This window comes from Nelusetta ayraudi, unplaced genomic scaffold (assembly GCF_046127955.1).
Source record: "Nelusetta ayraudi isolate G7.1 ecotype Tasmania unplaced genomic scaffold, CSIRO-AGI_Nayr_v1 ptg000075l, whole genome shotgun sequence".
Taxonomy (NCBI): Eukaryota; Metazoa; Chordata; class Actinopteri; order Tetraodontiformes; family Monacanthidae; genus Nelusetta; species Nelusetta ayraudi.
In genome coordinates, this window is record NW_027466125.1 from 2,344,758 (window position 1) to 2,360,902 (window position 16,145).

At 47.0% G+C, this 16,145-nt stretch overlaps 2 protein-coding genes across 2 annotated transcripts in view; both read right to left on the reverse strand.

Moving 5' to 3' along the window:
* Window positions 1–16,145, reverse strand: part of tenm1 (teneurin transmembrane protein 1) — a 196,597-nt gene that overhangs the window by 111,153 nt on the left and 69,299 nt on the right. Inside the window, exon 5 of the mRNA XM_076043360.1 lies at window positions 13,721–13,959. Coding sequence (XP_075899475.1) covers window positions 13,721–13,959 — 239 coding nt within the window. The remainder of the gene's footprint in view (window positions 1–13,720; window positions 13,960–16,145) is intronic.
* Window positions 1–16,145, reverse strand: part of asb12a (ankyrin repeat and SOCS box-containing 12a) — a 321,968-nt gene that overhangs the window by 88,248 nt on the left and 217,575 nt on the right. The gene's annotated exons all lie outside the window — the stretch shown is intronic.

Below are 16,145 nucleotides of genomic sequence, written 5' to 3' on the forward strand. Positions count from 1 at the left end.
CGAGTGTTTGCTGCACACTCAGGTAATGACTGCGGCGGCAGTCCTCACCGGCTCTCCCGTCGTCTCCTTGTCACCACTTCATCCCTCCTCCAAACCCCCTCACAACCTACTTACTGGACCCCCGCTCATCAGCCTCTCTCCCTGCGTCTCAACCTCTCTCTCTCTCTCTCGCTCTTTTGTTTTATGGCTGTTGACCTTTTTGCTGGAACACTTACCACCTAGAGTCAGAGAGCATTACGCACGCACAGACGTAGCCACGCGCACAAGCTCAGGGCCGACGCGGTGAAGAGACGAGTGCTGAGGCGGTTTGCACTGCATGTGTGTGTATGTGTGTGTGTGCACTCCTGTGTTTTTCCTTTTTCCTTTTTTTTTCCTGGAGGACCTGGTGTCCTTGCGGCAATTATGAAGACGGATGATGGATGGTGTGACGACTGGCTATTTTGCTTGAGCGACTTCATTTGAGAGATTTTCCAAAAAAAAAAAGAGGAAAGAAGGAGAAGAAGAGCGGCCCTGAATTGTGCCAGAGTGAACTTAAAGCGGGAGGTGAGGTCATAGTCCAGTGGGTTGAGGATGTCCCCGAGCGACCCCACCAACACACCCACCACCCTCCTCCACCTGCCACCTGTCGCCACTGTCGTTGCCACGGAACAACTTTCCTCAGTGGTGCAAAAAGAAAGAAAAAAGAAAAAGAAAAGATGAGTCCGGGAGACATCCTCCAAATAGAATTAAAGTCTGACAGAATAATCTTCACCCTGAGTCCTGTCTGACTTTGCATACATTTTTTTTTCATTTGCCAAAAATATATTGTTGACGCGCACGTCCCCCTCTGTACGTTCCAGAGTGGAAAATAAAGGAGGCGAAGGGAGAGAAAAGTAGGGAGAGGAGCGTGAGGGAGGAGGACTTGAGAGGCGTCACTGTTGGGGGCTGACAGAGGTGAGAGCCAGTGTGTGCGGAGGGCTTTGTCAAGAGTAAGGAGGGAGCAGGAAGGATTTCAAATTCCTATGGCGCCATCACACCGCTGTGTGTTGTGTATTTACTCTGGGTTACCCAGTTTTTCTTTCTTTTTTCTTCTCTTTTTAACTTTTCAAATCATTGAACACTTGAGTTGGTTCAAGCACTGCAAATTCGCTGCACGTTCGCTGCAAGGTTTGCTAAAAATCAGGTCTATTGTATTTGATACCATGGGACAAAAATACACCACCTACTCCACCACATAATGTTAATTGCCATGCTAAATAATAATTATCACATCATAAGGCAAGCAAAGAAATTGATGAAAGTGCTGACTGCCACACACAGCCACAACAAGCCTGGCATCTCCTCCTGATGCTCGTCACACACTGCTGGGGGATGGCATCCCATTCTTTAACACCCAAGCTGATCCTACAAGAGTTCAATGAGGTTGAGGTCAGGACTGCTGGCAGGCCATTCCATCCTCTCCACTCCCACATTTTGGAGGTAGTCTCTGATAAAGCTCGCTCTGTGGGGACGAGCATTGTCATCTCGGAGGATGAGGTTTGGTCCCAGACTGTGGAGATATGGGACTGCCACACTTCGATCCTATGATCCAACTGCCGTAGGCAGAATGTGGACTCATCACTGAACATAGCGTTCCTGTAAATGTTCAGGTTCCAGTGCAGGTGTTGTCGACACCAGCGCAGACGGGCCTGACGGTGAAGGGAGGCCACGGCAGTCCTCCTGGCAGCCCAACGAGAACGAAGATCGACTGCGTGCAGTCTGTTCCGGAATGTCTGGGCCGAGAGCCGCCGGCCATATCGTTCTGCAAACCTTGACTGCAAATCTGTAGAAGACACAGCCTAAGATACCCAAGTGTTGACCACCAGATTGAAGTTCTATCGAAGCCCTATCACACGGGCTCTATCCAAATCAGTCAAATTTGACATGCCGATTCTTGGAGCAGACACCTACAGTTCACTGTAGCACAACCCATTTTTACAGGTGCTGCCAATCAGGCACCTAGGGGTACCGAAGCTCAAAGAAAAGAGTCAATAGCAAGAGCAGAATAAGCTAAGTTTGACTCGGCAGAGAAGATTTGTCACATTTTCCAGGGGCGCAACCCAGATACTTCCAACTTCCAAGTGTGGCACCATTTAAAAGGGGAATAAACAGGCTTTCCAACTATGTAAGATTTATTTCCAAGAAGCATTGTTACAACAAAGAAACACACATTTCCTTACTTTTTGTGTATGTATATATATATATATTTACACACACACACACACACACACACACACACACACACACACACACACACACTTCTATTTCTTGGCCAATCACCTCTAATTCTTTCTTCTTCTACACTTTTTGAGACTATGAAACCCAAAATGTTTCCACACATTACATTAAAAAAAAAAAAAAAAAGAAAACTCACTGGAGTGTCTACAACTACACAAACTTTGTCACTCTGTTCTCCCTCCCGCCTTTTCAACCGAACCACCGGATCTGTTTTAGTGGGCGTGGAGCCCAAAGGGGGTTTCAGGTTGATGGTAAGTGTGGCTTCCACTCACTCTGCTCTGCTCTGCTGTGGCAGAAAACTACTTTAGTCACGGCCTGGCTTCGGATCCAATATTTGAAAGTGTCCTCATTGTCACACAGGGAAGAATTTGTGACACCTTCTCTCACTGATGTTCCACAATCTCCTCAGCCTGCATTATTTTTAAAAATCCGCCTGATCTGTGAATCCACCACTCTGGTTCAGTGGCTCTTCCTCAACAAGCTGCTCACATTTTGGTGCCACTGACATTTTCTTTTTGTGGTTTAGCCACAACTGTTATCTTTAGTTTAAGTACATTGAGATGAATGTTTTCCATTTTAATGGCAAAATATCTCGCAGCCTTTTTGATTTCCAAATGGTTAAGTGAAACAAAATCACTTTCATCTTATTTGTGAACCCCGGAGCTAAAAATATATGTTTTGTCCGTCTGGCACTTGGAGTAATTACACAACTAGAGGAAATTCTCACATTGAGGCCATACAATCTGTTCTGCTCCTATTTGTAGCCTGCTGCGTCGCTTCGATTAGCTTCTCCTTTAGCACCGTCTTACAGAACAACAACAAAAATGTTGGGACAAATATACAAAAAAAAGGCATCAGAAGACGTAACACAAATAAATAAATCTCTTGAGAATACAGCGAATCCCCCAACTGTCTGGTGAAGGTGGCATTTAGATTCACTATTTTGGAATGATTGCGTTATTAGTAGTGAAAAATCAAGTTTTGCCTCTAAAAGCAGAAGCTCCATTTTGATGCAGACAAAACCCGTCATTTAAACAGAGAGTCCTTCCTCCTGGGGGGGGTCCCAAAACTTTGTGTTTTGGGAACCCCCCCCCCCCACACACACACACACACACACACACACACACTCACACTTCCCACCCTCCCCCCTCTCCCTCAGCTGCCTGCAGAATTTGCCCACTTTTCCCTCGTTGGCAATTTGTGCATAAAAATAAATACATAAAAGTTTACAATCGCTTTTGCCAAAAAGTGCCGTTCAAATTTTTGAGGAAACTTTTCTGCTTTGTTCACCGTCTCTCTCTCTCTCTCTCTCTCTCCCTCTCTCTCTCTCTTTCATTCCCTTGCCTCCATTTACCGAGACGACGTCTTCTGGAGAAAAGTGTCAAAACGGCCTCAGACTGAAATAAAACAGATGTGTTGCAGTTTGCTTCCGTCTATATTAATCACTCGGCCTCCAGCGTCGCCACTGTTTTTCTATTTTTATGGCCGACAGAGGAGCATCATTAGGGGCAACAGAGAAAGAAAGAGAGCGAGAGCGTGGTCAGGTTAAAAATGAGAATGTGGGAGGATGCGTGCGACAGCTAATGGCTTCGCCCGGCTCCTTCGCGGCTTTGCTTACACGATTTGACACCTTTTCCGTGTGCGCGGGGACGGACGGGCAGCCTGTGCGGCGGCGGAGACAGCGCACTTTAAGAAGCAGCACGTCGTCAGTTATGTGAGCAGCATGTGCTCAGCGTGAACCTTCACTCTCGCTCCCTCTCCCCCCTCCCCCTCCTCCCTGCACCTGTCCTTCTATCTGTCTATCTCTCTTTTGCAATGAGAGGAAGAAGAAGAAGAAGAAGAAGAAGAGAAACGTCAGTTCTCGGGGAGACAGCGAGAGAGAGAGAGAGAGAGAGAGAGAAGAGAGAGAGAGAGAGATACTGCCTGCCAGTCGACTTATTAGAACAGTGGCAGCGGTGGCGGCGGGCGGCGGCGAGCAGCAGTGCGGCGAGCTAACAGGCCGAGGCCCCTCGCGCGCATGAATCATTGATCAGCGTGACAGTGAGATGACTGCCTGAGGTAATGGGACAGCACCGCTGTGAGCCGTGGCGCCGCGCTGTACCTGCACCGGTGGCCGCCCCACCGAGGAGCACGCAGCGAGTGGAGCGCGCAGGCAGGCAGGCAGGCAGTGGGCGCAACTTTGTGGTTTTTTTTCTTTTTTTTAAATAGAACTTTCGGGGAGTTGTCGCAGAGTTTTTCAGAAAAAATAAAATAAAATCGGACTTTGTGGAGAAAATCCTGGAGAAGATAAAGTCCTATCAGTGGAGTAAATGACGGCTGTGAAGCTTATCCAGGCTGGCGGGGAAGTGCGGGAGCTGCTGCTAGCATGAAGCTAGCGCTAGCTACAGCCGCCGCAATTGTTGTTGACAGCCGTATGCGTGTGTTAGTATCTATATCAGATAGGAATGATAGTCGGCTAGATGTGTGCGTGTGTGTCTGTGTGTGTGTGAGCATAGCAGGCGGCGATACATACGCGCAGTTATCTCCGCTAGCACGAGCACATAATGGATGAGATTGAGTGCGAAGGCTCTGACTCATCGATAACTGCTGCAGCCATTCACCTCAAAATGACTTATCAACTCCAACACCCGGGCAGGAGAGGGCGAGAAACAGAGGTGGGGGGAGGGGAGGGGTAAAGAAAACAAAATCACCCATCATATAAAATAAATAAACAAATAAATAACTGAAAGACATGGAGGCCTGATTGCCGAGTTTCTCTCTCGGTGGCGGGCGCGGCAGCTGACTGCCGACGATATTCCATCTGACAGCCGAAAAGACTATACAGCCGGCTTTGCCCCGCAGCAAACACTTTCAAGAGCATCAGTCATTCGATTGAGTGCGTAGTTTAGCATGTACAGTAAAAGCAATTTCTCATCCCCAGTTCTGCTTGGCTGTGTCAGCCTGCAGCTAAGCCACCAGCTTCTGAGGGATGGCGGCGTGGAAAGGCAAAGAGACGAGGGAGGGCAGAGGCAGATAAAAGGGGAGGAGGAGGAGGCGGAGGTGGGGAGACAAATGGGGGAGAGAACGCGTGTGAAGGAGAGTGAAGGAGAGAGAGAGAGAGAGAGAGAGAGAGAGACATCGGTGACTTAAGTCGACGACAGAGTGGTTGTGAGTGAGAGTGGTGGGAGGGGGGGGTTGACGGGGATGGGGGAGGGGGGGGTGGGGGGTGGCCCGCTGCCTTCTCCTCAGCTGCTGCCCTGCTTCCACCCCCCACCCTGACAGACAAGTGACGCTAAAGTGTTTCTCTTACACCCCAGCGACCCCCGCCGACAGCCGCTAATACCACTGTCACGACCGCTTTAGGTGTGTGAGTCCGTGTACGTGTACGTGTACGTGTGTGTGCGCGTGCGCGTGCGTCTGCCTGAGCACATTCCGCAGTCGTCGGCGAGTGACCTTGCGTCTCCCGCCCAACGCTCGGATGAGGGGATGAAATGGCGGCTAAAGAGGGATAAAGGAAGTTAGCGACAAACCGCTTCCGCTCTGAATGACGAGGCTTTCTTTTGTTTGTTTGTCTGTCTTGTCTGTTTGTTTGTGGGGGCGGGAGGAATGGGGGGGGGGGGGGGGTGCTGTCTAGTTAGTCACAGGCGCCGAGTCGGACGGATCCAGACATCCTGCTCCATCACGCAGCCCTCTATCCGTCTCTCTTCTTCTCTTCTTCTCTCGTCGCTAATCCCCCCCCCCCCGTCTCACTTGATGCAGTCCGTCCGTCCGTCTGTCGGCCTCAAAAGTCGCTGAGTCACCACGTTGCAACCCACCAACAGACAGAACGGCGTCAAATGAGCAGAGGATTGGCGCCATGTTAGGTTGCACCCCCGGCCCCTCCCCCACCCCAACTCACACCCCCCAACCCCCTCCCTCCGGTGCCACCAATGGACAAACGGACATCGGTGATCACACACACACACACACACACACACACACACACACACACACACACACACTTGCGGGCAAAACAGCGACTCACAAAGTGGCACGTGGGTGTGTGTGTGTGTGTGTGTGTCACCATCGTTGCCAGTGTGTGTCCGCGTGTCTCGGCATCACATGTCGGATTGAAAGAGAGAAGAACAAGTGTTGAACCGTGTGTGTGTGTGTGTGTGTGTGTGTGTGCTGAGCTCGATACTTGTTTGGTGAACTATCGGAGCTATTGAGGCCGTTTTGAGCGCAGCCTGGCTGACCTTCTGGAGACATTTCACCAAAAGGTCCTCTCTCACCATTCACAGCGTACACACTGTAGAGCGTCTGGCCATTTAAAGCAATATCACCCAAGGTTTTGTGCGTTTGCTACTGGCCGCCGCTGCTGTTAGAGCAGGTTTTAGCAAAGGCCAGCGGGTTTCCTAAGACGTGCGTCAAGCGACTGGAAAAAAAAAATATATATATATATATATATATGTAGGGAGCGAGCGGGCGGGGAAAACAAAGAGAAAGTGGGACCAATCAATACGGACCCCAATGAGGCGTGAAGCAGGGCGGCTCAAAGGAGCCGACGCCAGCCAGCCAGCCAGCCAGCGGGCGTGCACGAGGCTTTCAGATGCATCGTTTGTTTCTTTCTGCCTCTAACCGTTAGATATATATATATAGATATATATTTTAAAAAAAGGGCACTTTGCTATAGCATTAAGCCAGTGCATCTTACACAATAAAAAAGTAAAAGCAATAACAACATCAAAGCTTAATTATCAAGCTTCTGTTCAAAATGTAGCTTTCGAGAAGAAAGTAGAACAAAAGAAAGAACGCAACAAACATAATATATACATATATACATAGATGTATGTATATATTTATATATATACACAAATATATATACATAGATGTATGTATATATATATATATATATATATATATACATACACATATATTTACATACATACATATATACACATATATGTATACACATATACTGTATGTATACATACATACATACTTACATACATACATATATGTATATGTAATAGATCAAAGCCAAAGGTCAAATTTTTGGAGCCGATTATCAACAGCTACTGAGTCACATTAAAGGAGGGAACAATTTGTGGAGCGCAAAACGAGTCGCTAATCGGCCGCTAACGTGAAGAGGTCGTCACTCCAAAACGTAAAGCGGCCGGCGGTTGCCCTCGTTGACGGAGGGAGAGGAGGGAGAGGAGGAGAAGGAGGAGGAGGAGGAGAAGGAGAAGGAAGAGGACCAACGCTGACTCAGGAGAAAGCAGCAACCACCTGTGGACGAGGTGGCATTCCGCTACAGCGCAACTGACTCAGTGAGTCACTGAGCCGCGAGCGGTCAACTGGTTTGCTGTTGACTCAAGCAGTAATTTTCCCTGTTTATCGTCAGCGGCTTTTCAATTTGGGGGTTAAGGTGTTAATTCATAAGGTGGACGTCACATTTAAGTATTTTTTATTTTTTTGGCAGCATAAACGAAACATGAAAATAAAATAAACGTCGGCGATGGTGTGGACGGCATCTTGCTGAGGGCGAAGGAACTAGCAGGGGGGTCGATTCCGTCTCGGCCTCCTCCCACGGTCACGAAATCGACAGAATGTTTTTAGCAGGGAGATTGATGTTATAGTAATAAGGATGAAAAATAAGCAAAACATCCTTTAGTGGCGCCTCTGGGTGTTTCCACAACAATCAAATACATGTTTTTTGGTCGAATGCACTGATGAAGAGATGAGTTTGTGAGTTTGCTGGAGAGTTTAATCTGTTCTGACAGCATGATTCTCTTTCTGATATAACAAAATGTAGTCGTTTCAGTTTAACTGCTGTGACTAAGTAAAGTCTGTTGCTAGATATACAATCCTACTGTAAAATCTCTTTGAAGACCACCTCTTACACACAATATGATAAATATTAATTCAACACGTGTATATTTTAAACACAGTGCCGAATAAAATAAAATAATAAAGTATGTCTTATCTAGTAGTATTAGTAATAGTATTATCTGTTTTTAATAATGGAACTACACATATAGGCCTTGGCTATGAAATCTTACCTCTACATGTTGCATTTAAGACTGGACATTACATTCAAAAGATAGCGGGCGCTGGAAATCACCAGGGTTTAATTTTCAATATCAGCTGCTGTTTTCTGTTCTGCCGTTACGTCACTTCCTGTGGTGAATTCCGTAGCCTCTTGACTAGGGATGGTCGATATGTTATCGTCGGCGATATATCGTCAAAAAAAATGGCAGCCGGCAGCTCACACGTGTAGCACTAGCATGGCGGGAGGTGAGGCTGATAGCGTAGCTTAAACGTTCGAAAGTAACTCGGAGCAGAAGTTCATCGCTGTTGTTTATCCACACTGTCTTTTCACGAACGATCTTTCTTTCTATTCCCAGTGGTGCTCATGTTGTTAGCTAGCTGCAGCTTCTTTCAACACGGTGTGCTTTGACAGTGAAAGTTAGAATATTTCCTTCTCTCGTCCACTAAAAAAAATTACATCCAGCACTGACATTTGCCAGACTGCACTCTCAATGCAGCATAACAGTCTTCATATAGTTATGCTGCTTCAATAGTTAAAAAAAAAAAAAAAAAAAAAAAACCCACAACAACAACAACAACAACAACAACAACAACAACAACAAATCTTGCTTAATAATGCTCCGGCGTGTGCGTCAGTGGACCCATTATCTTCTTGGCATTATGCATGAGTTGGCATAATTTGCCGCTAAGCTCCCGGGTTGTAATATTTTAAGTTGTTAGCCAAGGTGGCCAACAACATACAAGCACTTAATTTATGATAAGCCGTAATCAGTCTGGCGCCGCGACAAGACGGGGCTGCTGAGGACGTTTGGAGGAGAAATCCGTATCAGTCAGCCGAGACTTTGAGACTCCGCGGTCACTTTTAGCCACCGCAGAGAGCGGAGGGTTTGCTATAAGTAGATCTCCCTTAATTGTCTGGAATATTAAAAAAACATCTCAAGTGGGGACCAAAAAAAACCCAAAAACGTTTGATTGACCGCGGCGTAACACAGTAGCAATAGAAGGTCGAGACAGCTGCTCTTTTAGCCTTTAAATTGGCAACACACACGCATACACACGTTTAAAGAGTTATTGACAAATAAATCAGTGTTCCGGCCTCATAATCGACAAAATGAAAGTCATTTGTTGCTGGGTTTTTTTTTCCAGCCAAACCACCAAATTGGCACTGGCCGGCTGCTGCATCGCTCACGTTTTTTGCGACCCCTTTTACAAAGCAAAGATTAATGTTGTGGCGGTTAAGGGCTCATCGGGGGGGGGGGGATGATCATGTCAAGACAACAATAGATAAATAAACAAATAAATGAATGAATGATTGGACCCCCCCCCCCCCGCACTCGACTTGACCCCTGGCGCCAACGCCCTGCGTCGAAGGCAGATGCTTTAAATTGCCGGCAAACTGCGGGGAGCCGTTCCACCTCCGGAAGAGAGGCGTTTAAAGTAATGAACTTAAAGCCACTAATGAGTCATTTGGCTGTTTATGGAACCGCCAGGAGCCCTGAAGCAGAGCCGTATTGCACGGCGGCGGTGGCGGCGTCATAAAGAAAGACCCCGCCTCTAAGTGAGCGGCTGTCTGCCGCCGCCGACTGAAACGCGATTTGGAGGGTGATTATTTGATTGCGGGGCGCTGCTGACTCGCTTATTTCGCCGTCCGCTCCGACGGCTTCTCCCTGTTGCCATAGAGATGATTATCTCTCGCAAACTGACACGTAACACCCTCTACCCCTCCCCTCAACGACTCGGGATTGTATAAAAACAGGCACAGAGAAGATTATACATCCACGATCTCCACATTTAAAAAAAAAAAAAAAAAAAAAATTGACAGTGCGAGAAAATGTGAACGTGGCTCCATCGCTAATTAGCGACCGGCGGTGCTGTCAGCTGCAGCAGCAGCAACATTCTTCAAGTTTACAAAATGCAATATTAATCTGTCCTCCATCTCTCCTTAAATGCCCCGTTCACTATCATTATGCTTTGCCTCTCATATCTGATGGCCATGTTGCGCTTAATAACAAGCTGCGACCGCTGGAGGGGGAGACGGAGGGGAGGGGGGGGGGCGGGGCAAGTCGGGAGATAAACAAATTAACAAAGCTATTCGCAGCCCCTGCGTCACCGTGGGACACCGAGGATGGGGGAGGATGGGGGAGGAGAGGGGAGGAGAGGGCAGCAGAGACAGAGCGTGGGACTGCCTTAGCTAATCACAACAGGGGGGCCACACGCTGCAATCACTTAGGCGAAACATTATCGCGGCAATCATGCATCAGTCCTATTGTTGCCGCTAATTGGAAACCTTAAATTGAGACGTAGCGTTATTGCCGCATCGCGCGCCGGGTTACTATCCCCCAAATTAATAAACAAGGCGAGCACGGCGCATGGGAAGGAAGGGGAAAAACAGAAAGAAGAAGAAGAAATCTTCACAGGCCGGAAACGATTTGAGGTCAACTTGGAAGCAAATGGTTTCCGGATTATAAAGATGATGGTTTGCCAGAAAAAAAAAAAACCTCGGATGTGGTTGAATTACGAACAGAATTGCGTCTCGCGTCGACGATTCGCTGCAAGCGATTTGTTTTCTTTTTTTGCAGCAGTAGCAGCAGTAGCAGCAGTAGCAGCAGTAGCAGCAGTAGCAGCCACCACCCCCTGGCCTTCATTTAGCCTGCGAGATCAGTTACCAGCTCGCTTTGGTGCTGAACCGTGGGTGACGGCAGCGGGTGGTTTAAAGTTTGGCCAAGCATCATGGGGAAAAAAAAAGAGAGAAATGAAGATTTGGCCAAATGTAACAGCTGCGTGAGAGTGATTTTGAGCGAGAAGCGTTTCCAAGAATCTGATAGGTCGGCTTACCACCGCTTGGCAGGGCCGCCAGGAAGACGTCTCTGTTGTCTTTATGTACCGGAGGGGGCATCGTGCCAAATACATAAACATTCTTTCACTCCATCTATTTGCCTCTTTGACTTCTCAATTAGAGAGTTTGCCAGGAAAATGTCAGAACGGCCAGCAGTTTCTACTCAAGGAATCCTTGAGAATAATCTTTAGTAATAATCTTGAATTCAACCAGATTCCAAAAAGCTATTTCACTGAATATTTTGTGGCAAAAAAAAATAATGAATTATAATAACACGGGAACCATTTGGCTCTTTGTAATCAAGTAATTCAAGAATGGTGGTAGGCACTGGCATCTTATCTGCATGAGGAAAAAAGAAATGCAAAAAACAACTGTCCAACTGCCAAGTATAGTGCAACAGCCCTGCAGGGGCTGATTACACTGGAATAAAAGATAATTCATTATCATATTTTTAACACTGTGAGGCATTTTCTGTTTTTTATTTTATTATTAATGATAATAAGAATTAATCCTCGCATAAGAACCTGATTAAATGAGGGAGCGACTCAACATGAATAAATATGGCAAAAGTCAACATGGCTATTATTTGATGAAGATTAGAAAAAAAAAAAAAAGAAGAATCTGTGCGTTGGGGGCGGGGGCTCGAGGGTCTCTTAGTGTCAGTGTCTGCTAATTAATTCCTAAAATGACTGAATCATTATGTAATGAGGAGAGGCTAATCACCGGGGGGGGGGGCTCCGTGTCTCAACCCCCTTTCCCCAAAGACGGAGACGTCGGGTCGGCGACTTCTTTTTAATCTTGCCTTTTTGAATATCTTTGATTTACAGGCCCGGGAACACGGCATGCTGCCCGCCTCACCCATCCATCTCGGCGCCGTCGCCATGGCGATGTCAACATTCAGATCAATCAGCGGCAGGCGGCAGGAGCGGAGCATGACACCAATTAAAAGGTGATGTCGTCTCCGAGTCATCCCTCACACTTCTCACTAATGCACTAATTACCGGGGCCGAGACATTAATGGAATAGCATGGTTCAGCCTGGGGATTAATCTGCATGGATTTGCCAAAGCGGGCGTGTGTGCGTGTGTGTCGTCACGTCTGTCGATGTGTGCGACGTGCACGCATTTCTGCAAATGTGTGTGCATGTGATTAATGCAAAAAAAAAAACAAAACCCACCACCCCCGCCCACCCTTTGCTCCGGCATGACCTTGAGCACCGCCGCAGGAGGCAAATGAACCGGATGGGTACAGGATTGCAATATCTGCAAAAGGGGGCTGAGGGCCAAGCAGGTTGGTAGGGGAGCGGAAGGTTGGAGGCGGGGGGGGGGGGGGGGGAATAAAAAGTAAAGATAGGGATCTGGTGCAGTCAGAAGGGATCAATCAATAGATTTGGTGTTTCCCAGACCGAAGGTCAGGCTTTGGAAACCTTTTGTTCTTTGAAGGTCCCATGATACAACCGTTTTCTCATCTTTATTTTTAACCCCTGACAATCAGTGGAGTAGCCTTGCACCATTATATCCATCAAACGCTATGGATCTTCATAAATAGTTAACCCTGTGTTTGCAGCCACGTGCTAAAAACCCATGTTTATGGTCTCCTTTTAGTTTTGGAAGATGAAAACAAGACGGTTCTCTGAGGGCCGAGACGAACCTGTGCACCGAGTAGCCAAAGTGCGCAACTGCACACACTCACTGAGGGCTGGAGCAAGCAAAAGAAGCAAAAGGTAGACTCTTATCATGTGAATTTTGCATAATATAACAAAAAAAAAAAAGGAGGACATCGGCGGTTGTCCTACAATATTCAGAGCCGGCGCTGGTGCACAGGGGTATAGTGCAGCAAAGTGCTGCGGAGGTACCGCCAGCGAGACAGATGGTAACATAGCAAGACATTACCTTAAAGGAAATATCAAATATTCAACAAAAACTGTTTAAACATTAAAGACGACGATGAGCAAAGCCGATAAGCGCCGGCGCTGATTAATGTGATGTAATTCAGCAGGTCGGCAAATACAAAAGGTAATAAGGGTTGTGTGTTCTCTAACGTGCGTGTGTGTGTGTACATTAGTTTGTACTTAGTGTATGTTTGTGTATTCATCACGGAATAATTACCACTTTAGTGGAGGACGGCTCATCTACAATTCAGAGTATCCCACAGTGGGTCACATGTGGGACGTGCTGCTGCTGCTGCCTGCGGTATTTTATTTTTTATTTTTTTATTTTTTTATTTTTTTAAAGGCGGCTCTTTCAAAGTAAGAGTAAAAGGCTTTTCAGCGGGCGGACCTGCTCTGAACCCCATCGATCCTCCCGCTCTGTTCCTCACCTACCTTCTTCTGTTCGTACACCCCTTGGAGCTGCAACATTTTATGCATATTAATAAACACACACACACACACACACACACACACACACACTACAAACTGCCTGAGGTATTTTTTTTAGGTCTGTATTGATCCTTTCCTGAATTAACTAGACAGTCTTTTGACAAGTCTTCCAATTTCCTGCTCTCTCTGGCAACCGTGTGTGTGTGTGTGCGAGTCGTCTTTAGACACGTCCGCCCCCCAGACCTAAACGCTGGCACTATGACAGACCGGCCAGCCGTATAGACGTGCGGTGCCACTCACCGATGACGTATGTGAGCAGCAGGGCCAGCGTGAGCGTGAGCAGCGAGGCGGACAGGGCCGTGCACTTCCAGTTGCAGCAGCGGTGGGGCTTGTTGAAGGTAAACAGTGGTCTGGTCACGCTGCTGCGGGGGAGGGGCCGCGGCGGAGGGGAGTACACCGTGCCAGATGTGAGGGGGTAACCCTGGCCCGCCCCCGACAACAGGGCCGATGAACCGGAGCCCTGCTTGAACAGGAAGTGTCTGCGGGAGGCAAGAGAGAGACAGAGACAGAGTTGCACAGATCAACCTTTAGTCGAGCTCTTTTCCCCCCTTTCCTATTGAGCTAAGCATTAGCTAGCAGCTAGGCCGTCTGATTAGCTTCATTTAGAAAACAATGGGTCTTAATTTCACAACGGAGGCAGCCTGAAAGAAAACCTCGAATTTCTCTCACCGGCGAGCGCTAATTTAGTCAACTCCAGAGAGCGGCGGCTACTTAGCGCAGACGTCAGCCAAGGAGAGGCACCATGAAGCTTAAAAGCTACATTTTATCACAGCGGTCAATGGCGAGCACTTCTGAGTTGCCTTAAAGTGCTTTAAGTGAGGCCGCAGCAGGTGCGTTTTCTGTAAACCTTGGAGCTGCACAGCAGAAACTGTGACACACACACACAAAAAGTTGTGTCAACTTGGAGAAAAACATACTTTGCACAAAAGCCACCGGAAACCTTTATTTTGCAATGAAAGGCCACATGTTGCTGAGCTGCAAGTGTAATAATACTACTAATACTACTACCCCAGGACTCCCACAAATTGACAGACAGATGGAAGGCAGTGATTACATGATCATGATGAAGCACGAGCATGGTGCATTAACCAGAATCAGAACCCTTATAATAGCAGACTACACTGAACTGAACCTTCTCCTGTGGTCACAGAACAGGGAAGCATGATTCAAGTTCCACTTCCTGTTCCCATTACACGGCTACGTTGCTTTCAATTAACAACAATGACAATAGGTGCAGTTGTTGCACTAGAAAAACCATCAGTGCCACTTAGCATGATTTAGCACGTGGAAAGAAAACGTGCTCTCGGTCACAAGGCAACACGTTGCTGCCTCGAAAATGTGTTTTAAGGACATTTCACAAACAATAGCTGACAGATTTTCTTTATGCAAGTGGATTTTTTTTTTTTTAACATTCAAAATCCAGCCTGGATTTGAAAGGTACTATTTACCTCCAATGTCATTCCCCTTTAATAGTTCTCCCTTATTGAACATGTGTGTGTCTAAGTAATCTAACTGGCAATCATGTCAAAAAAAGATCATACTAATTAAATAAACTAGTAAAAATTGATGTACAAGATTTTACTAGCCACTCGTTTGTTTACTTCTCTTCCTTGTTCAGTTTTCTCTGGCCTTGGGATGGAACACCAGTCTGGCTCAGAATGCAGTTTGAGAATAACTTTTTTTTTTTTTTTTTTTGCCTTGGAGCAGAAAAATACAATTCACAATTCATTCCTTCACACATTTTGTCCTTTATTTTGTCAGGCTGAAAAGACATGACAGAAATGCTTTCGGGTGGTGGGAGAAGCCGTCATCCTTCCAAACCCTTTAAATACACGCAAGCTAATCGACGGCACCCGTGCACCGCAGCGCGGAGAAGCCATATAGTTTACGGCTGCGAAACTACGATAGGACAATCAGTCCTCGGCGGCGGAGACAATTAATTGCTGCCCCTAATCTTGCGATAAGTGCTGTTCTGCATTACGCGTCCCACAAACTACCTGCCTGCCACAGTCCCGGGGGCACAGGGAGGAAGAGGGGGCCTTCTTTCTGTTTTCCTCTCATGCTAAATTAGATTAGAAGTACGAGTTGGGAAACAATCAAAGTTGGACTCTGGGTCTATCTGGGACAGTGGCTCAACGCTCCGGCAATTAGCTGAACGCAGCGCAGACATCATCTCTTCCCGGCTATCTGGCATCCACCACCACCTTATTCTGATTCTATTTATGCAAATCCCCACTCTGAGGAATTTGGACATACGGCTGACTGGAACTCATTTAAAGGGCCCCCCAAGGTGCGAGATTTTTTCGAGGCGACCACCTCTCCTGCTACTTTTCTTTTCTTCTTTTTTTTTTTTTAAATGCAGAATTCGGAGCAGGAGAGTCAGTCGATGCAGGCCACGCCTCACTTAACCAGGAAGCTTCAATTCAGGACAGAACGAGATTCCTGCGTGCTTGTGTTCCATAATGAAAACTAAATGAAGTTTTTCAAATCACAAATGCAAAACATCAGCATGTCCAGCGTGCAGGTTGCTAAAGCCGAGTCTAAAGTCTAGAACATTCAGCTGACAAATTCTAAATTGCGAGCTCTTACCCAGCACGTCTCCCCGTCTGTCTGTCTGTCTGTCTGTCTGTCTGTCTGTCTGTCTGTCAGCTGGAGAAGAGAGAAG